The sequence below is a fragment of the Molossus molossus genome, unplaced genomic scaffold (genome assembly GCF_014108415.1).
Source record: "Molossus molossus isolate mMolMol1 unplaced genomic scaffold, mMolMol1.p scaffold_m16_p_1, whole genome shotgun sequence".
Classification (NCBI taxonomy): domain Eukaryota; kingdom Metazoa; phylum Chordata; class Mammalia; order Chiroptera; family Molossidae; genus Molossus; species Molossus molossus.
This window is the reverse complement of record NW_023425344.1, coordinates 146,203,014-146,225,824: the sequence shown is the minus strand read 5'-3', so window position 1 is coordinate 146,225,824 and position 22,811 is coordinate 146,203,014. Positions and strand designations below refer to the sequence as shown.

Below are 22,811 nucleotides of genomic sequence, written 5' to 3'. Positions count from 1 at the left end.
CCCTCCCACTCTATCTGAACAAAAAAAAAAAAGGAAAAATGTCCTCGAGTGAGGATAAAAAAAATATATATATATATATAATATAGCCCAGCTGGTGTGGCTCAGTGGTTGAGTGTTGACCCATGAACCAAGAGGCCACTGGTTTGATTCCCAGTCAGGGCACATGCCCAGGTCGTGGGCTGAATCCCCAGTGAAGGACATGCAGAAAGTGGCTAATGAGTGTTCTCTCATTGATGTTTCTATCTCCCTCTTCCTCTCCTTTCCTCTCTCTCTAAAATAAAAAAAAAAGTTTAATACAAATTAAATATGTAGGAAAGAATAAAAATAGTAACATAGCACATCCAGACACTTCCATCAATGTTTTTAAAATGTTAATATTTGGTCATATTTGCTTCAGATCTTTTTATTTATTTATTTATTTATTTATTTTATTTTTTAAAAAAGAAGAGAATGTAGATGCAGCTAATGTTACTCCCCATTATTTTCTCCACATCCCTGGAAGTAACTATTGAAAGGATGTTGGTGATTATTCTCCCTGTGGATGTTTTTATATTTCTATTAACTCTGCATATACCATAAAAGATATTTATATACATATAGTGTAATATTTTGTGTTTTTACTGTACATAAATTTTCTCATGTTATGCATATATTTATGCCACTCGCAATTAACAATCAACATTGTTGTTGAGACTATCAACACTAATACATGTAGATCCTGTTTATTGATTGTGACTATTGTATTCTACAAGTATAGTGGGTTATTTTTTCCTTTATAAATTGGAATTTAAGTTTCTAAATATCTGTTATACAAATAATGCTTTCATGAATTTCCTTGTGCATCTTCTTTCACTTTTATGTGTGCTCTCTAGGGTATATACTTGGAAGAAGAATTCCAAATTATGATGCATATGTAGTTATATCTCATTGTCATAATAGTTTACATTTCACATATTACCAGTGAGATTGAACATCTTTTCAAGTGCTTAATGACCATTCACATTAATGTTTCTGCTAATTCTCAGAATTACTAGTTCATATCAAACTTAGAGAAAATTTGTAAAAAACCGTGAAAAAACTTCTCTATGCTTTAACCCAGTTTCTTCAGTTGCTAACACTTAACCACATTTGGTTTTATAATTCTATCAACCATTTTGGGGGAACCATTTGAAAGTAAGTTTCAAACATGATGCCTCTCTATCACTAAATATTTCCACGAATTTCTAAAGACATTCACTTAAATATCCACAATTATAAAAATCAGGAAATTTACATGCTATAATAATATTGTCTAATCTAAAGACCTTATTCATCATTCACCAACTGTTAATAATGTTATTTTCAATATTTTAAATGTCTTTACTGGCCATTACTTATGCATTTGATATTTTTATTGAAGTAAAGTTCATATAACATACTATTAACATTTAAAAGTGTACAATCCAGTGTCACTTAGTACATTCACAATGTTATGCAGCTACCACCTCTATATAGATCCCAAATATTTCACATCCTAAAAGAAAACCTTGCATCCATTAAGCAGTCACTCCTGATTCCTCTCTCTCCTCAACCCCTGGCAAAATCCAGTCTGTTTTCTGTCTCTATGGGTTTACCTGTTCTACATATTTCACACAAATATTGACATTTTATGTCTGGCTTCTTTCACTTAGTATAATCTTTTCTAGGATATATTGTGGCATGTATCAGTGCTTCTTTAATACTTATGGTTGAATAATATTTCATTATATGTACATACCACAATTTGTTTATCCATCACCAAAAAACGATGAAAATAGCAACTGTTCTTGAGGATGTGGAAAAATTGGAACCCACGTACATTACAAGACTCAATTGCTTCTATCTGCTTTTACTTATTTATTTATTTTCTTTATTGATTTTAGAGAGAGAGGAAGGGAGAGGGAGAGAGAGATAGAAACATCACTGAGACAGAACATCAGTTGGCTGCCTCCTGCATGCCCCTCACCAGGGATTTTACCCAAAACCTAGGCATGTGCCCTGACTGGGAATCAAACTGGTGGTCTCTTAGTACATGGGTCAATACTCAACCACTGAGCCTGAGCCACACTGGCTGGGTACTTCTATGTGCTTTTAAAGCCATGCATTATGTTTTTATTTCAGTGGTAGTTTTTAGTTCTGGTATTCCATTTATTATTTTGGCATTATTTTTGTCGACTACCAAAACTCTCAACATTGTTGTATTAGTTATTTTATTGCTGTATAACCAATTACTTCAAGCTTAATGGCTTAAAACTATACGTAGTTCTTATCTCGCAGTTCTGTAGGTCTGAATTGTAGCTCAGCTGGGTTCTCTGTCCAGTGTCTCACACTCCAGGAGTCAGCTGGGTTGAACTCTCAGGGACTTTGGGACAGTATTCACTTCCAAACTCATCCATGTGGTTGACTGAATCCAGTTTCTTTGGTTGTAGGACTTGAGGTCCTTGCCTTAAAGTTGGCTGTTGGCCAGGAGTCACCCTCAGCATCCAGGGGCCACCTGCTATTCCCTGACATACTGCCCGCTCCATCTGAAAGCCAGCAGTGGAAAGTCCCCTCACATCAACTCCCTCACAGACTTGGAATTTCTGTTTTTAGTCCACCTAATCAAATCAGGCTCACCGATGATAATCTTCCTTCCTTCAAGTCAACTGTTCCGTAAACCATAATATGATGGAGTTATTACCCCATCATATTTACAAGTCCTGCCGCACTCAAGGGGAGGAGATAATGTGGGCATGTCCAACCAGAGGCAGCACCTTGGAGGTCATCTTGCACTACTAGAGCTAGACCACCAGACTCTATTTGCATATGGACATATTTTTATGTATTTGCACATGTTAGTAATATAAAAATTTGTATCTAATAACTCCATTTTCTTAATTATCTGAGTATTGTCTGTTTTCTCGTACTCTTTTGTTCTTTGGCTTACTATCATGACTTATCTTCCTAAATATTGGTTATATTTTATTGAATGTTGAATATGGTATATGATAAAAAATTGTAAAAATAATTTGAGGCTCTGGAAAATGTTATTTTCCTCCATGAGGAAAAAAAAAATGCTTTTTGCAAGAAGGAGGGCTTGGACCATAAGCAATCTTAGTTAAATTTATTCATCAACTTTGAGCTTGGGATGTAGTCCATGTGAGGGTAGGTCTATTTCTGGTTCATTCTACTTTTAGAATATCTCAGCATTCTAACTGAAAACTTTAGATATTATCAGATGTCATCTCAATCTGAGGTCTGCAACTTTAATTTATGTTTACTCAGGCCTGTGAATCTGAGTAAAGCTCATCTCAGCTTCCTATATGGTGGTTTTGAAATGGGCATTGTCTTAAGGGGACCAGTGACTCAATATGCCAGGCCTGGTTTTTTGAAACTTGACCTCACAATTCATCACTAATTTGACACTTTCTGATACATTCAAAGAGACCTAAGATTTTTTGTTCAGCTCTTCCAATTATTTTAGCAAGGGGTTGGTGTGAAGACACCTGTTGTACCATGCCAGAGGCTGAGCCAGTGGAGTTGCAAACCCGTGTAGACACATTGGTCTATCCTTTGAAAATCAGTGGGCTTTGCCCTGGCCGGTTTGGCTCAACGGTTAGAGCGTCGGCCTGCGGTCCGGAGAGACCCGGGTTCAGTTCCCGCTAAGGGCGCGTACCTCGGTTGCAGTTTGTCCCCGGCCCTGGTTGGTCGTGCGGGTGGCAGCCACTCGATGTGTCCCTTTCACATCGATGTTTCCCTCTCTCTCTCTTCCTCTCTCTCCCTCCCTCTCAGTCTGTACAAAAAATGGAAAAATGTCCTTGGATGAGGATAAAAAAAAAGAAAATCAGTGGGCTTGGATTTATACCTTGCATCATACACACAAGCACTTGAAATCTTTAAAATTTATTTTTTAATGGAAGTGTAGACTTATTTTACAGGCCATTGAAGCCTGGACACGTTACTTTCATGATTTTAATCATTACTATTTAAAATAAGAAGGAAATCAGTACCTGTTCCCGCTTAGGGAGCACAGTTGACCTCTGATATATCCTGAATAATGAGGTCAGTGTGTACACATACTACTCATATCAGAATGTTCCTTATGACTACATTGCTTTTTTTAACCTGTGAATTCTGTCTTTTGATCATGTCTAAGCTGTGCCCTGGGGGGGTTTCTGAGTAAGGTTATCATTTTACTTGTCTTAGCTTTCAGCCAGCAAAAGAAGGCCCAGGGCAGCTTCCAGGCCTCCACCACCAAGGTTTTTCTGTACACGAAGCACTGAACAGCAACCAAGGGCATGCCAACGGCATCCGGCTATTGAGGAGCAGAAGATACGAAGGTGATTCAAGTTTTCCCAGAACATCCATTAAGACATTTATTTTGGTTTTAATAATAGAAATTAATTGATTAAAAAAAAATAATAAAGTCTGCAGTTCTTCCTTTGGCTTTTAAATATAACTTGCAAATATTATTATTAAATTCATAAATTCAGTCGATACCTGAATGCACTTTGGGTATCTCACAAAGCTGTCTTGTGACCTGTGGTAGTAAATCATGGGTGGGTAGGAGGGTGCAGAGCCCTGGGAATCGCAGTTTGGGTCCTGGCTTGGGGCTTAGAGTGCCAAAAGACTGACCAAAGAGGCTCACATCTGCCTGTAATCATCTCAAGATTAAGAATCATCATCTGAGGCTAATGAAGTACAAAGGGTTTCTGTGGTCCTCCAGACTTATAAATAGGTCAGGGTCAGTGATGCATCCCAAATTATAATTCCCAACTAAGAGTTGTTTCTACTAATCCTGATATTTGAATTTTGTTTTGTTGTTCTCTTTTGCTAGAACCCATGAGGTAAAGAGTGGCACTTGGACAATAGTTAGAAGAGGTTAGCCATGTGTCTAACAGTGTCAGCTGTTGTATTTCTGTTTTTATAATTATATCATTACATGTAATTCTTAAAATTTACACCAGGCTTATGCTCAGGCAACCTAAATCTCCACAGGCCTCATCAGTCTGGGGTTATTGATGGGCTCATTTTAATAGCAACAACCTACACCTCACATGGTTTTGCTCCCTCTCTCCAGTTCCTGTACATATTAATTAGAATTGGTTTGACAGTGACAGAAACTTCAAATAACAGAGGCTAAAACAAGATAGGCACTTGTTTCTCTCTCTCATTTCTTTTTCCAAAGTCCAGGGTTAGTAAGTTCAGGTCTGGTATGGTGCTCCACAGGGTTAGATATCCAGGCTCTTTCCATTTTGTTGTTCTGCCATACTTAGCACATGGCTTCTGTGTCAGGACCCAGGATAGCTGCTCCAGCTTCAACCATCATGTCCATATGCCAGTCATTCAGAAGAGAGAAGGTAAAACAAGGGATTCCTCTTTTCTTCAAGGATATGTCCCAGAAGTTTTATTCATTTCACTTATTTTCCATACACATCCCACTGTCCAGAAATGAGTGACATGGTCAATTTTAATTAAAAAAAAAACCCTGGGAATTATCTTTTATTTTGGGTGACTATGTGCTCAGGTAAAATTTCACGTTTCTATTACAACCCCCAGATAAAGAAAGGATTATACTGAGGGGCAATGGGTTGTGTCTCTACTGCTATAACCCTCCAGATGCTTGAAAATCTTACCAATGTCATATCTATTATATCTAGGCCTCTCCAGGAGAAGTCTCAAGATGCTCCTGGACTAGTAGGTCATGTGTATCAGGTAACGTCTTTTTTTTTTTTTCTTCTACTCCAGTCCTTCTTGGTGGTGTCCTTCACCCTCAAAGACACTTGTGGAGACTTACTCAATGCCATGGCTGCCAGGGCCTCCATGACACTTGGCTTCTATACCAAGATGTGCTTTTCTTTCAACAGCATCAAAACCATGAAAACTGTGTAGTTGGAGGATTTAGAAGTGTGTAGTTTTACTGTGAGAAAGGGAGAGATTATTCCTTTATCACTCTGTGCTACTCTTCATCCCTCGAAAACCAAAACAGTATTGTTTGTTCCTCGGTCTCTCATCAAAATAGCTCTCACATATTCTACGTAGAGCTTTTCTCTCCAGGGTGTTCAAACACCGGTCAAAAAGGCCAGCTGTGTGTCAGATGTATGTGGAGTGTGGGATGGGGAGGTAGATGGAAGTGAAACACCATTCTTGCTTCTCTGCCCCCGTATTCATTTTCTTTTCTATCGTGCAGAATACTCCCTCGTCAGCAACTCTCATGTAACTAGAATCCTTTCAAACATGGCCTCACCAGTTAACCATATATGCCTAAATCGGTTTGAATTCTGGTTTTAGGAACAATTTATTAACCTATAACCAGATACTTATATTTTACTTGTGGGCCAGATAGCTGGCAAAGTGACTCACATGTATAGACATTAACTAAATACTTGTTGAATAAATGAATGAGTCCTAGGCCACTAGTTGCATCAGTTGATTGATGAATTAGGATATTACCTCTGAGTAGTCTGAAGATAAGAATAGGGAGTGGTAAAAAGATGAGCAGATTGGGTTCCAGAGAAATATGCAAGATAAACAGATACTCTCCTTACCATCCCCCATCACTACTCCTTATCCCATTTCTCATATGTTAGTTGTAGAGAATAATTATAAAAAGATAGTAAGATGTTTCACAGATAAAAGGAGAGAAATTATTACCTAAATTGGACAAGTAGATTTCTTTTATCATACTGATTTTCCAGCCTTTTTTGGAAGTGGAATATTCTTAGATAAAACCACATCTACAGAAAGTGAGGAAGGGAATGAAAATAAATGTGAACATGTCAGAGAGTAATGAATTGTTTGTAGTTTTGTGAACAGTGATGAATAAACTAAATCAAAGGTATAGGAATCCCCAAAAAGTAGCATTGGATAATTAAAAAGTACTTTGGGGAGTTTACTATCCTGAATATTTAGGTATTTATCCTGAGATGTCTATTAGATTCTATGCCTTCATTTTCCCATGAATATTGTCTGAAAAGACCAGAACAAGCAAAATATCTACTAATATAGCAGTAGAAAGATGAAATACACAGTTTCTCAAGGGGCTTTGAGATCTTTTTGTTACAAATTGTGTCACAGAGAAAGGTCATTCCAAACTCAGACACCCCACATAACCATACCAGAGACACTTTGTTAGGTCAATGCACTTTATTATTTCTACAGAACTAGAGATGCACATGAATATAACTTTGGAGCACAGTGCAGGCAACCACTTTTTGTTCTTCTTGGCAGTGATCATCCTTTCACTCACTATAGGCATTCATCCCCGTAACATTCAAAATGTGCTCAGTTATCTAACCTGTTTGAAACCATCTCAGAGCACAGTCTTTGAACTTAGCCCACGTTGCCTGCACATGGTGTTAGGACAAGAGAGGGAGGTGGATGATTAAAATGAATGAATAAAAATTACCATTCTTCATTTTGACCTATAAGAATCAGTATGGAGAGGGGTATATCCTCCCGCTTTAACCTCTTAGATAATACTCTTCTAGAATGGTGGGAGGAATGTATCTTTCTAGTGGCTGGCAATTTTCTACTTGTCAGGTACTTCCAAAATATTATTAATATACTCAGGAACAAGGCTTTCGATATCATCTTGCCATTGACAAGTAATAATGGGATATCCCCTCATGTAAAAAGATGTATATCGACAGTCTGGCATCCTAGTTCCCTGTGTGTAGTTACAGTACACTGCTTTTGTTATTGTCTTGCTCTTGTGACATCTCTTAACTCCATTCTTACAGGCTACAAACCTGGTGCTACAGGCCTTTTGCAAATCCTCATATTTTGTCTGGACGAAGAAATGTTCTTTCCGACACTTCAACCTGGTGTGAACATTTTTCATCATTATTCCAAAATCACAGTAGTTTAGATCTTCTAATGGCTCGTAGTTATCAACTATGACCTCGCTTTCGAAACTCTTTCTGGTAGGTGGTTTGGTAGGCCCTGTACTGTACAGTTCACTCCGGAGATCTTCAAATTCTTCTTGCCTCTCCTCTGCCGTATCTTCATATTGCATCAGAACCGGCGGTGGGCGTGGCTGCAGCAGCAGCAGGAGCAGAGGCAGGTTCTGCGTGGTGAGCAGAGACCGCATATCTTCCTGTTGGGAATACAAGAGATATGGAGATACGTTCTGCTGCGATGCTGTGCCCCTTCTATTCCTGCCCAGGCTCCATCCACCTATTGCTTTTGTGAGCTCTAAGACTTTGAATGATTTCAAAACTGACAACTCACAATCTAAGTACCTCTGAAATGCTGAGTAAAACCAACCTTACTAGACCTGTGTTCAGTCTAGAAGACCGGATAAGAAAAGGAAAGGTGAAGGAAGGAGAGAGAGAAAGGGGAGGAGATAAAAGTCAGGAGGGAGAGAAGGACACAAGAAAGGAATGAGGGAGAGAGCAAGGGAGAGACAAAGGGCAGGAAGAAGGAGAAAGGAGAAGAGGACAACAGTGGGGAGAGAGGGAGAGAAGCCCAAAGGAGGCTCACGTGCTCCCTCAAGCTGGAACAAATGCATCGGTTCCCTTTTTAGGAGTTACAAACTTGCGCTGAAAGAGCCATAAATGATCCACCCTTCCCTTATTAACATCCTGCTCTTAGGAGATAAATTCTTCATCTTGTGTCTTTCTTCTCTTGCTCATCTCTGACCATAGATGCCCTTGGAGAAGGAATCAAGCAGGGTCCATAGGGTCAAATGAACACCACATACGCTGAGCTACTTCTTGTGTCTGTTTTTACCACCACCTCATTGCCTGGAATGGCTCAGTCCATTTTGCAGCCTCCCCTGCCTCCTTTTGCCACTCAGAATAACTTTCTCACTAAGGTGCATTACTTCCCTTGTGTTTCTTTCTTTATTTTATTTTTTTCCTCCTAGGTAGACTTCATGCTTTTTGCTTTGATCTGGTTTTTGCATCCCTAAACTCTCTCCATTCTTATGTGCCTATTTGCAATGACGATGACCTCATCATCAGAGATTTCAACCATTACATTTCTTCCCTCTCAGTGTGTTTCCATGTCTATTCACCCCACAGTAGGCTGCACTAATATTTTCTCAATACTTTAATATGTATGAGCAAGTGTCTTTGCTACAGAAATGTGCAAAACTGGGTAGACAACTTATATTTTCTAAAACAATTGTATTACTTTAAAAAAATAAAAATATTAAAAATATATATATATAGAGAGAGAGAGAGAGAGAGAGAAGCACATTATTATTCTTCTTCCTGGTAATTATGTTAAATGTTAACATTTTTTTTTTATCCTCACCCGAGGACATTTTTCCATTTTTTGTTTAGATAGAGTGGGAGGGAAAGAGAGAGAGAGAGAGAGAGAGAGCGCGCGAAAGAGAGACAGAGAGAGAAACATCGACGTGAAAGGGATACATTGAGTTGCTGCCACCCACACAACCCAACCAGGGCAGGGGACAAACTGCAACCGAGGTACATGCCCTTAGCAGGAACCAAACCCGGGTCCCTCTGGACCGCAGGCCGACGCTCTAACCACTGAGCAAAACAGGCCAGGGCAATGTTAACATTTAAAAAAAAACTTTCCTTAAAAAAGCCTGAGCAGAAGTAACAGTTGTCCCAGGAATCGCGCCTGATTGCTAGATATCAGAGCACAGTCTGCTTTTTAGAGGACTCTTGGGCCTAGTAATCGTCTTTCAATCCTATTCCAAACTTGACCGTTAATCATTAGTTCTCCAAGGAGGCTTTCTTCCCAGAGAAAGGCAAGTACTTCAGATATGAAGAAGAGGCTTCTAGGTCTACCTGTGCCCATAGCCTCCTTACCTCTTTCAGTTCTTGTGTTGTCTATGCTTCAGAGAATGGATGTTTCAAGGGCTGGGCTGAAGAGAGCCTGACACTAGGGACATCTACCTTTCCCACAAGTACAGGAGCTTAAAGTAGGAAGAGAGAAGAACAAGTGTGAGCAGGTAAGATAAATACATGCTCAGGGTCACTCCAAATCAAAATAATAAACAATGATGAGCATAATGATTATGTGCCAAGCACTATGCTAAGAACTAGACAAACATTATCATTATCATCCAAACAATCTCATGGTAGAGGTATTACTTTTAGTATTGTTTTTGTTTTTATTATAATTAGCATCTCTTTGTGAAGAGAGGTTGCTTAAAAATCTTACGTTAGGTCTGCCAGAATCCTGGTTCAAATCCAGGTCACAACTGTGACTGATTTCCACATTTCTGTTCTTAACTGCTATTCTCCAGGAATCTAGTTTCCCTTCCTGAGCTGGACTGTACACCCCTTTCTAGGTTGTCTTTGTAACTGTATGATTAGAGACTAACAAGCAGAGAGACCACCAACACAGCCAGGACTAGAACTGTCTTTAAGCCACTAAAGTGTTGTGATAAACTGGCCCACATTCCATGGAGCCCAGCTGTGCTGTCGCAGAAGTAGTTTCCTGAGTTTTCTTATTCCACTGTGCATGTGGTATAAGGGAACTCCACGCTGAAGGCGATCTGAGCAATTCTCCAGTACTAGAACCCAGAGACCTGACCTATATGGAGATGAAGATAGGAACAGAGGGTCTCTGATTCCAGGTCACATCCAAGTCTGTACACAGGTGAGTAGAAAAGGTCAGAGAATGGCAGAGTTCAAGAAAGGTAGATGTTGGGAGCACACATCAGAAAGTGGAAAAAATAATAATAATAATAATAAAAAAAATGAAGACAAGAGACCTGAGATCTGAGGATGGGACAGGAAAGAAAACATTAGTCTAAAAAATGATGATAGGAGAGCGGGCCCTCTTAGTGTGACCATGTTCCTCCCATCCCGGACCTCACACTCTTGTTAGTCTCTTCCAGGGAATCTCTTCAAAAGGGTGATCCCATTATGACAGTCCAGGGAGCTCAGTACATATCTCCAGTAAGAAGAACCTGGAGCCTCTGTGACATCTTGGGTTGGAGAGAACAGGACAGCGGAGTTCAGGACCTTGTGGCCCTTACAACCTACTGAGGACATATACCATGGCCTGCTAGGTCACCTCTTCATTTTGTGTATACCCTCAAATTCTTCATCCTTTATGAATACAACTTGTGGTTTTATGGTTCTCAAAGTCCATTTTCACCCCCAAAGTATAGCATTTTTACTCAGACTTAATTTTATTACTTTAATGGATTTTTAAATTTAGTCCTTTCATTCACCTCAAATTTATTTTGAAGTATAGTGAGAGGTGCTGTTTCTTTCCATATGGTTTATATGTAATTCCAGTACCAATTATTTGGGGGAATAAAATTCATCTCTCACCCTTAATTTAAAAGTTACCTTACATATTAAATTATTCTGTTTCTGAATGATCTATTGTGTTTTGAGCATAGATTATCTACTCAAGTGCTGATAATATGCTTTTACTTATGATCATTTTATAAAACATTGTGATAGCTAGTGAAAAAATTACATTCATTTGTCTTATTCAAAAGTTTAGTACTGAGACAAAACAGAGGCAGAGTGTTAGGAATCGGGATTAATTAAGTAGGGGGGAGAGAGAGGAGGGGAGGGGTGGGAGGGAGGGGAGAGAAAGAGAGAAATAGGGAGAGAGAAAGAGAACACAGATAGTGTGAAACATGCTCCTGCCAAGTTTCTGAAGTTTTTGCTTGGTATTCTCACACAGTAGAATCATCTGACCTACCTGACCTCCTTGGTTTTTCCTCAGCCCTCATTAATCAAAGTCTCTGTGAATGGGTCCAGAAATTTGCACTTGAAACAAATTCACAGATGATTCTTAACCCACCAAAGTTTGAGAAGCACTTTCTCAGTATACCAGTGTGGGGCAAAAATACATTTATAGTTGTTCTTATGGAAAACAATACAATAATTAGTAAATAATAATACAAGAATAAACTCTGTGTTTTATGTACCTCACAACAACAGACCTACTTTTGTTCCACCCTGTACATAAAAAGGTGCTTTAGGATAAAGAAAACATCTCAAAGCAGCGGGGGAGAGAAGGCTTTTCAGTAAATGATTTTGGAAAAAAATAAAGGTGAATTGTTTTCACTTTTTGGCTTTTGTGAATTATGCTGTTTTGAATATGAGTGTACAAATATCTGTTCAAGTTCTACTTTTTCTCTCTGCTTGTAAACTTGATTGGGAGGGTTAGAGTAGCTTGGATTTTATAGGCTGGGACGGGGTGAGGGAGGTTGTCTGTCCAGGGCCTTTCCTCCTAGGATGCAGGTCCCGAGTTCCCGGTCAGTACTCTGTATTTAACCACAATATTTTTTAAGCTTAGTTTATTTTTGCTTTATTTTTTAAAATAAGTTTTTTATTGATTTTTTTAGAGAGAGAGGAAGCGCGCGAGAGAGATAGAAACCTCAATGTGAGAGAGAAACATTGATCAGTTGCCTGCTGCACACCACCTACTGGGGACTGAGCCTGCAAATTGGGCATGTGACTTGAACTGAACTGGGACCTCTTAGTCCACGGGACGTCACTCAGTCCACTGAGCACACCGGCTGGGCTGTAACCACAATTTTTAAAAGATTGAGATGAGTCATAGGCCCCTTAGGTAGATGAATATATACATATTTCTGAGGAATCATTAAGTGGTATTTTAAAAGCAAATCACTTTTATAAAAGAAAAAGTAGAATTTTTAATAGATTAAAAAAAATTTTTTTTTAATCTTCACCAGAGGACATTTTCGCATTTATGTTCAGATAGAGTGAAAGGAAGAGAGAGAGAGAAATATGGATGTCCAGGGCCGGGGATAAACTGCAACCGAGCTACATGCCCTTGGCAGGAACCGAACCTGGGACTCTCTGGTCCACAGGCTGATGCTCTAACCATTGAGCAAAACTGGCCAGGACAGATTTTTAACAGATCTTAAAATGAGGCATCAATGGACAATGATTATATATAATAATTATATAGCCTCAATTACAAAAGGAAAAAAACTAAAATTGTGTCCTTCAAACTGACAATAATTATAATACCTTACAAAGTCAGTGCTGGCAAAAATGAATAATGTGAGCAATCATGTATTTATTTTTTTTTTTTTTTATCCTCACCTGAGGACATTTTTCCATTTTTTGTACAGATAGAGTGGGAGGGAGAGAGAGGAAGAGAGAGAGAGAGAGAAACATCGATGTGAAAGGGACACATCGAGTGGCTGCCACCCGCACGACCAACCAGGCGCACGACCAACCAGGGCCAGGGACAAACTGCAACCGAGGTACATGGCCTAGCGGGAACCGAACCCAGGTCTCTCCGGACCGCAGGCCAACGCTCTAACCGCTGAGCCAAACTGGCCAGGGCTGCTGCTTTTTTTTTTTTTTTTTTTTTTTATCCTCACCCGAGGATATTTTTCCATTTTTTGTACAGATAGAGTGGGAGGGAGAGAGAGGAAGGGAGAGAGAGAGAAACATCGACGTGAAGGAACACATGGAGTGGCTGCCACCCACACAACCAACCAGGGCCGGGGACAAACTGCAACCGAAGCACGTGCCCTTATAGGGAACCGAACCCGGGTCTCTCTGGACCGCAGGCCGACGCTCTAACCGCTGAGCCAAACTGGCCAGGGTAGCAATCATGTATTTTTTATTAAAATAAAAAATTTGACAAAAATAATAAAAACTTTAAAAAAAACTGAAAATTTTATCCCGTTTTAATTACCAGAATTCTAAGCATGCAAATATGGATAGCAAATTTTACTTAATAGAGACAAAAATTTTTGAAATTTGAAAATATAAATGTCTGAAAATTATGGAAACGTTTAAATGGAATCTGATATGTTTATAGAAATGACAGAAACATTACAACAATAACAACCATTGCAACAAGAACTAATATTTAAGATAGCATTCTATAGTCATAGAATTATATATTCTTAAAATACATTATTCTCTAGAATTTACCAATATATTAATGAATTAAGTTTTAGAGATATAAAATACTTTTATTATTATAGTAGTAGGACTGTCTGGTTACAAGGAACAGAAGTACCAATCAAGTTTACTTAAACACTGTTGATCAAAAAAGATCCAGAGTCATGGAAGAGGGATTGGGGGTGGGAGGGGTAGGAAGAGATAAACCAAAGAACTTATATGCACAACTAATGGACACAGACATTAAGTTGGGGAAAGCAGGAGGAAGATGGGAGCAGGAAGGAGGGGGTCAATAGGGAAAAAACGGGGACATCTGTAATACTTTCAACAATAAAAACAATTTTAATTAAACACAGGAGGAACTATTTGACTCACAGAAGACAGAAGTCCAAGAGGCACAGCAGGATGAAGAAATTAAATTCTTTGCTAGACTCTTGTTTTCTTTTTCTCTTATTCTACTCTGCTTTCTGTACTAACTCATTCTCATGAAGAGGTTCTCTGCAATGACAGAGAAAATCACTGTCACCTTTATAACTTATATTTAGGGTCACAGTAGGAAGTGCCATCCTCTTCCACTTTCTCCCAAGGAAAATAACTTTTCTGATTGGCCTTGTTTTTATCACATGAATTAATCTAGGCATGTAGAGTCCTCTGATTGGCTGACCTGAAGCTCATGTCTTTCTTTGAGAAGTAAAGGCAAAACCAAACAATTAAAATCCCAGCAGAATCCCAATTGCTGACAGAAGGGTTGTTCCCTGCCACACGAAAAGGGAATAGAGACCAAATACAAAAGTAATTTGTCCATTAAAAATAGCTGCTGAAAAATCAAAACATTACACTATTCTCCAACATGATTACAATAAATGGGGGGAGGAGGGGAGGCGAAACAAAGCCTTAATAAACTGTTATTTCTGAATAGTTAATTTTTTTTTTTTATCCTCACCGAGGATATTTTTCCATTTTTTGTTCAGATAGAGTGGGAGGGAGGGAGAGAGAGGAAGAGAGAGAAACATCGACATGAAAGGGACACATAGAGTAGCTGCCACCCGCACCACCAACCAGGGCCAGAGACAGACCACAACCGAGGTACATGCCCCTAGTGGGAACTGAACTCAGGTCTCTCTGGACCGCAGGCTGACACTCTAACCACTGAGCCAAACCAGCTAGGGCTGAATAGTTAATTTATTACTGTTATCTTTAAAGGTGCCTATTTTTTCAAATTTAAAATAAGTAACTCTAAATAAACATCACTTAAAATGGATCATTTAAGATCTGGTTTGTGCATGTTCGTAATATTAAGTGCCAGTTTCTCAGAATGCCACATTTTGATATCAGTAAACTTCCACTTTTATCAGCATCAGGAAAAGTCAGTTCCTTAGTTTGAGTGGCTGAGCACAGATAGATTCAAAAGCTCAATTCTGATCGTGAAGAGTGTGTCAATGGGGGAAATGGCGAAACATCTGTAACAAAAATTAATTAATTAATTAATAATAATAATAAAATCTCAGTTCTAAGAATTAGACTTACCTGGTAAATAAATCTCAGAGTAGCTCTTAAACTGTATAAGAAAAATGTAGGTTTTAACCAGCTTTATGTATGATTTTCACAAACATTTTTTAGGCAATATTTATGCTTTAGGTCTTCATACCCATAACCAAACTGAGAATTGTACAGATTGAGAAAATTTGGGCGGGGGCAGAGAATGTGATCCTTATGGGTCATAGGAGAATCAATGGTTCTCTGAAATTCACATCTTTTGCTCAAAGACATTTTTTCCCCTTAGGGCCACGGTACAGACTTGAGTATCTGAGTTTCCAGAGGTACACATAATAGATATATACAGACTACGTGTTACTCAGTAATTGAAAACCAACCTTCAGAGCACAATGTAGAGTCATTTTGACATCTTATTTTGCAACAATGGAGTCAAGCCAGTTTGCAAATGACAGAAATCTCTTTACAATTGATTACATTTTTCTATAAATTTATATTCACACACTGTCTAGCTTTTTAATTGTGTGACTCTACCCAATTTTTAAAGGATTTGTTATATTGATACCTGATATATTTTTCCTATAATGCCAGTGTGAGTTTAGAATGTATAGACCAGGATATGGCCACTGGTTTGGTATGATTTTTATATTTAGTCCTTCCCAGAGATCAGAAATAGCAGGAAAATAGAAGTATGACATATGTTAGGACAGAATATATAATAGAGCCTGGCCTGTGTGGGTCAGTGGATTGAGCATTGTTTCATGGACTGAGAGGTCCCAGTTTGAGTCCCGGGCAGGGCACAAATCTGGGTTGCAAGCTCAATCCCTGAGGGGTGGGGGGTGCGGGAGGTGGCTGATCAATGTTTCCCTCTCACTTTGATGCTGCTGCTCTCTCTCTCTCTAAAAAAACACAAAATCAATGAAAAAACAAAAACAAAAAAGAGTGTATCATAGATATTTTTGGGAAAAAGAGAATAAATCCCGTGAAACAATAGGCTCTATATCAAGAAAAAGTTAACAAAGATTCCAGTGTTCATAAAACACACACACTCACATACAGCCCTCAGTGTATGATGGACTAGAGATTCAAGTAATATTTTTAAAACATTAAGAATATTGATAAAAATATATATACTAGAATATTTTTCATAATTCTAAAGTTGGTAAGGGATGTCTTTATTAAACAAAACAAAGCACATGCATAAAGAAAATTATTGAAACACTCGATTACACACACACAGACTGAATACATATTCATTACACAAGTACACAGAAAATGTCACACAAAAAAAAACAAAAACAAAACATAATAATCTCTAATGGCAAGAGACACCAAAAATAAATTGTGAAAACCAACATCTTGAAAAAAATGTTTTCAAAATGTGGAATGTGAAATTGCTTCTCAAACTCAGGTGCAAGAAACATGTGAATTTCTTTCCTAAAGTCTACATATGTGCCACAAAATCACAACTGTCAAGGGTGGCAGCAAAATTTACCTGTCATTTTAGGTGTTTTCCACCTTTCTGACACAATTAGAAAAATAAAGGTATCTGAATTTGTCCTAGTAAAACAGAAAGTTCAGTTCTTTGCATGTAGGTGTTGCTTGGTATAATCATATTTTCTCTTTCTGTTATAAATTGACTTAATACTAAACAGTATTGTTTTTTCCTTATGTTTCAGATAACTAAAAATGTTTAAATTTAACATAAAAGCCAATAACATCTCTTTGAATTATCAAGACCCAAAAGTATGACAACTTCTTGCGTTATAGAAATAAACAATTTTTGCCTTTCTTTTCCAATATTCTACAGCAATGAAAAAAACTGCCAATTTATACCTTAACAAAGTATTCCCATTTCCTATGAAATCTTCACTCAACCTGTGCATTCCTTAGCTTTTGCATCACTAATTACAGATGTTCATCATGAATGCAGCTGTACTGTGATGTATCTACTTTCCTACTAGAAAAGTGAGGAGAGGTCATTTAGCTTCAAACATTTATAGGGAGCCTGTTTAGATGAAAATGCTTTAGATTTGGTTTTAAATGAGAAACAAAGGGACTAATATTATCTTTCCGTCCAGAATGAGTAACATGGACCTGATTTACCTTCTTGCCTGAAACAATGAAGAAAACAAAACAAAAAACTATGAAAATGCTAGAAAAATTATTTCAAGACACAGAACATCAGGCAAGAAAACACACTCATCCATGAGAGATGGAAAACAAACTAACTGAGCCCTACAATTCATTCAGCTTTGCTCTCTTGAGAGAGATTTCAGGCAAAAGTGAAGGGAGAGTGAATTTAGAAACAGCCTGAAAACTACCTGAGTTGAGGAGACAAAATTGAGGAAATGAAGAGGCCAAGGAAACTTTAGTCCATAGAAAAAGAACCAGAAGAAAAAGAGCTGCCTGGAGACAGAAACTTGGAGACCTGCAAAGGGTTCCCCTCAAGTACTCAGTAGGGTACCTTTATCACAGGTGTGGGAGAAAACCACCTGAGGCTGAGGAACAACCATCTAAAAGAATCTGAAGGAATAGTGCCTATTCCCTCTAGCCAGAATAAAAGAAGTCAAAGTTTATGAGGCATTAAGTAGAGTACTCAGGAAGGTCTTGGCTCAGTAGTGGGGAATAATTAGCCCTAGACTGTTCCTGCTCTGAACCTGCCTAAGGCTCCACATGGTTCCAAGTACCTTATGTGTGTCCCAGAAAAAAAATTCAAGAAGATTTAGAGGAATACACAAATATCCATGCAAGGTAAACCAACAAGGTAAAATCCACAATGTTTGGCATCCAAACCAAGATTACTAAGTATGAAAGGAAGCAGGAAAACACAAAACATAAGGGAGAGAATAATGAGTCAATTGAAACTGACCAGAAAAAAGTTGACTCAGAACAGGCATGGAGTAAAGACGTTAATACCACTATTATAACTGTATTCTTTGTGTGCAAAAAATTAAGTAGATTGATGGACAATAGAAAATAAAACAAATCAAACTTTTAAAGATAAAAACTATAATGTGTAAGATGAAAAATACACCGGATGGGATTAATGGCAGATAAAACATTGTGGAAGAAAGTTAAGTGAATAGAAAGCAATAGAAATGAAACACAGAACAAGAAAACAAATGTGAAAAGAGTATCAGGAAGTTGTAGAATTAATTCCAGTGACCTCAGGCAGATAATTGGAGTTCCTAAAGAAGAGAAGCAGGGGGATAGAAAGGAAATTGTAAGAAATAATGACCAAAAACTTCCAAAACTTGATAAAAAGTATAAATTCACAAATCCAAGAAAAGCTCAACAAACTCCAAACACAAGAACATGAAGAAAACTACACCAAGACACATCATAATCAAATTGGGAAGAAAAAATAGCAATAATGAGAAAACCACAGAAACAGCTATAACCATACAGAAACTTTATTTTCTTTAATCTGGGCTTTTATTTTGATTTTTTACCCCCTCTCACTCACACTGGCCACATGTACTGCCCCGACTCACCCACCTCGACTCACTCACCTCCCTCTCTCTTGCTTAGTCAGTAAGCCCTCAGGACAATGAGGTTCTGGTCAGCATCCAGTTGTCTTAGAAAAAAGCCTGGGCTCTGTTGGCTACAGAGACAGAGTTTTGGTCAAACTAGAGATAATAGCTAGGCCTCAGTTGTGTTTCAGTTCCAGATGACCCCAGTAACTGCATCCTTGCGAAACCAGCAGAGGCAATGCCATGGCTGGCATCAGGACCAGACACAATGATCAACCACTCCCTACCCTAGTGCCAACCAGTCAGTAGGGGCCACGACCTTGGCTTTATCAGTCACCATGACTAATGATTTCCCCCCCTATATAATCCATCCCCTGGAAGCCACAAGGGAGCCAGGTCTTTGAGCATGAGCTACCTGTGACTTTGGACATGGTGCCGTCTCCTTAATAAATCCGTACTTTCTTGACCGCAAATTCCTGTTCATGTCTTATTTGGCTTTGCTCAGACAAAAAGACCCCCTCAGTCCGATAACATAGTCTCAGACAAAAGATATACTATAGCCAGAGAAACAAAGATAGGGGTGATATTAGATTTCTCATCTGAGTAAGAATACAGTGGAAAACATTAAAGTATTTAAAGTAAGAAAACTGTCCATGTAGGAATTCTGTACCTGACAAAAATAGCTTTCAAACACTAATGCAAAATAAAAACTTTCTCAGATTGTGAAGCTTAAAAAATGTATCACCAGCAAACCCACACTACAAGAAATGTTAAAAGAAAATCAAACTCAGGGGGAAAATTATACCAGATGGAAAGCTGGATCTACATAAGGGAATGAAGAACACTGTAAATGGTTACTACATGGGCAAATAAATGTTTTCTCTTACTATTTAATTTAAAATACAAAAAAAAAAAAAAAATGGTAGCAGTATATAATGGAATTTATGTCATATTTCAAAGTGAAATGCAACAATAACATAGCATCTACAAGGAGAGAAATGGAAGTATATTACCATTAGGTTCTTAAACAATAAATGAAATAGTACAGTATCAGTTAAAAGTATGCTGTGATAAGTTAAAGATAAATACTAAAAATCCTGATGCAACCACTGAATGGACAAAACAAGAAGATGTAAGTAAAAAGGCAACAAAGGAGATAAAAATAAAATAATTTAAAAAAATTTTACAGATCCAATTGAAGCAGCAAAAATCAGAAAAAGGGAACAAAGAATAGAAGTGACAAACATAAAACAAAAAGACGTTAGATTCAAACTAACCATAGCAATCATTTCATTAAATGTAAATGGTCCAAGCATATAATTAAAAGTTAGTGATAGACTGGATTTAAACAAACAAAACTCAATTACACACTGTCTATAAGAAATGCACTTTATATGAAGACACAAAGAGGTTAACTAAGAGTAAAGGATGTGAGATTATATACCATGCTAATGCTAGTCAAAAGTCAGCTGCAGCGGTTCTAGCAATGTCAGCTGAATTTCCACTTCTCCTGTTCATGTGGTTTTTTTTATTCCTAGCCCTCTTTTTTTCTTCTGCTCAAATTTTAGCTATTTTAGTGGATCATCAATCAAGTTCAAGATTTTAGTTCTTTTGTAGGTACCTCTTCTGATCACTTCAGATAACAGAGATATCTTTCTCTCCTAAGATATTATATTATTGCCCTGTATCCAATACCTTGTGTATTGAGGGTACATTTCTTTTATTGATGTCTTTTCTTAAAAATGGTTACAATGAGTGTGATTTTTATAAGGAAAGCTGAACAACTCCAGAATTTTTCTAAAGGAAGAGAAGGGGGAATTGAATAGCCTAGGGAGCTGCTCAAGGGTATCCCCTTAACAGGGCTTGACGTATACTCAGGGTGAGTCCAACAGTTCATGCCGTTCTTGTCATTTTCCACCTGAGCAACTCAGGGCCAGGTTGCCCCACAGGGACTAAAGCCAGGGCCGATGGAATACTGGTCTTTGAGTGAAAGTCATGTTGGAGCCTGCCTCCAGAAATCTGTCCAACTTGTTGCTCTGTCCCTGACGGTGACTTTGAATGCAAGAGAGAAAAAACACATAAAGTCAAGTGGTGCAAAGCCTGGAAGGAAATTAGAAAACAGAAGCCAGGCATGGTGCAGAAGAGAGATGTGGGTTGAGGGCACAATCTGGTAAAGAGAAAAGAACATGGCCCTGGCCGGTTTGGCTCAGCGGTTAGAGCGTCGGCCTGCGGTCCTGAGAGACCCGGGTTCGGTTCCTGCTAGGGCACGTACCTCGGTTGCACTTTGTCCCCGGCCCTGGTCGGTTGTGCGGGTGGCAGCCACTCGATGTGTTCCTTTCACATTGATGTTTCTCTCTCTCTCTCTGTTCCTCTCTCTCCCTCCCACTCTACCAGAACAAAAAATGGAAAAATGTCCTCTGGTGAGGATAAAAAAAAAAAAGAGAAGAGAACATGGAAGTCGAATGAAGAAGAGATAGAAAGGGATAGAAGAGGACAGGTGTCACTGTTTGTGTGGGCATGTTGCAAAAGCCTGTCCTCCCAACCTTGCCCCCCAACCCCCGCCAATTCCCCGCCAATTCCTCCTCTAACAGACCCTGCCTCCTGTGCCCAGGAGGGTTCTCAGAAGGGGTATTTCATGTGATAGGTCCAAGAGCTCAGCCCACGTTCCCATAATGCAGAACATGGAGTTCTTGGAACAGCCTGAGCTGGGGACAGCAAGCAGCATAGCCTGCAGTTCTCACAGGCCCAGGGCTCTGCCAGCTCCTGAGGCCCTACTCTTTGACCCTATGAAGGAGAGGCCCCAGGGCCGACTCAAGGCCTTTCAATGAGGTCAGAACCCAGAGAGCCCTTGGGGACAGAATTGATGGAGTTGAGTTTCTTACCTGAAAGATGTGTGAGGTAGTAAAGCAAAAAATGTGCAGGAGTCTGAGAACCAGATGGGGCAGTTCAAATTGTTCCCCAGAAAGACAGCAAATGGACTCATTTGTTTTCCCAGGAGCAGTGCAGAAGGATGTCCACTTTCCAGCACCTATGCCAGCACTGTGTTATTTTTTTTAAACCTTATTTCTGCCGATTGGGCATGTAAAAAATGATATTACATTTTTGAAATCTATATTACCTTTAGTAAGAAAACAGTTCCCAAATGTTTAATGACTATTTTTTCTTTTGTTAATTTTCTGTTTGTGTTGCTTGCTTATTTTTTCTGTGTGTTCACTTTTATCTTATTAAACTGACAGGCCTCTTTATATATTAAAGATATCAATTCTTTGTCAGCCATATATGTATTGCAAATGTTGCTCTTCAGTTGTGTACTTAACAGAGTGCCCTGATCTAATAATGATAAAAATAATAATGACCGCCACCATTCCATCCTCAAAACAATCCTGCGAGATGGAGTTCATTCAGGAGCATACCACCATTACCTTTCTGTATAGCTATGGCCAAGTTTGCTTCTTCCTATTAAATAAAAACGAGTGGCTAAAAGCATGGCCTAAGGAATCAGCGTGTCCTTGTTTCTTCCTGGAGGACATTTTGTGTGACCTTGTACATGACCTAAAGTCTTTGTGCTTCAGTTTTTTCATCACTGAAGTGGGGATAATAATAATCTATCTCTCCTGATGAAGGAAGAAATCTGTACTAAGATCTGAACTAGGCAGGATTTGCTTTTTCTTATATATTACCAAAAACATCCCCAGAACTTGAATAGTTATTGTCTCTGGGCAGACATGCCCAGCATCCAGAGCTGGACTCTATAGAAGGATTCTGCTGTGGGAAAGAAATTATTCAAATCTGAACCAAGAAGAGATGCCTTGGACTGCTCAGCCATGGATAGAGCCCACCTGGTGGCTGGTGAGTGGGTGGTAGCACCAGCCTTGCCACATGGAACTGTCCCTGGAATGGAACTGTGTGAGCCTCCCTCCCTCCCAGGGCCCTGGGTTCTCCTCCAACAGAGAAGAGAACGTTGAGCCCCAGGCATTTCTTTCTATCACTTTCTTCTCTGGCTGCCAAG

General features: G+C 38.8%; 1 protein-coding gene across 1 annotated transcript; it reads right to left on the bottom strand.

Moving 5' to 3' along the window:
- Positions 1 to 7,177: 7,177 nt before the first annotated feature.
- On the bottom strand, positions 7,178 to 9,863 carry RNASE9 (ribonuclease A family member 9 (inactive)). Its single transcript, XM_036282274.1, has 2 exons — positions 9,780 to 9,863; positions 7,178 to 8,095 (listed from the first exon to the last, which is right to left on the bottom strand). Exon 2 carries the CDS (start codon positions 8,087 to 8,089, stop codon positions 7,529 to 7,531), a length of 561 nt encoding a protein of 186 aa, XP_036138167.1. The 5' UTR covers positions 8,090 to 8,095; positions 9,780 to 9,863; the 3' UTR covers positions 7,178 to 7,528.
- Between the last annotated feature and the right edge of the window lie 12,948 nt (positions 9,864 to 22,811).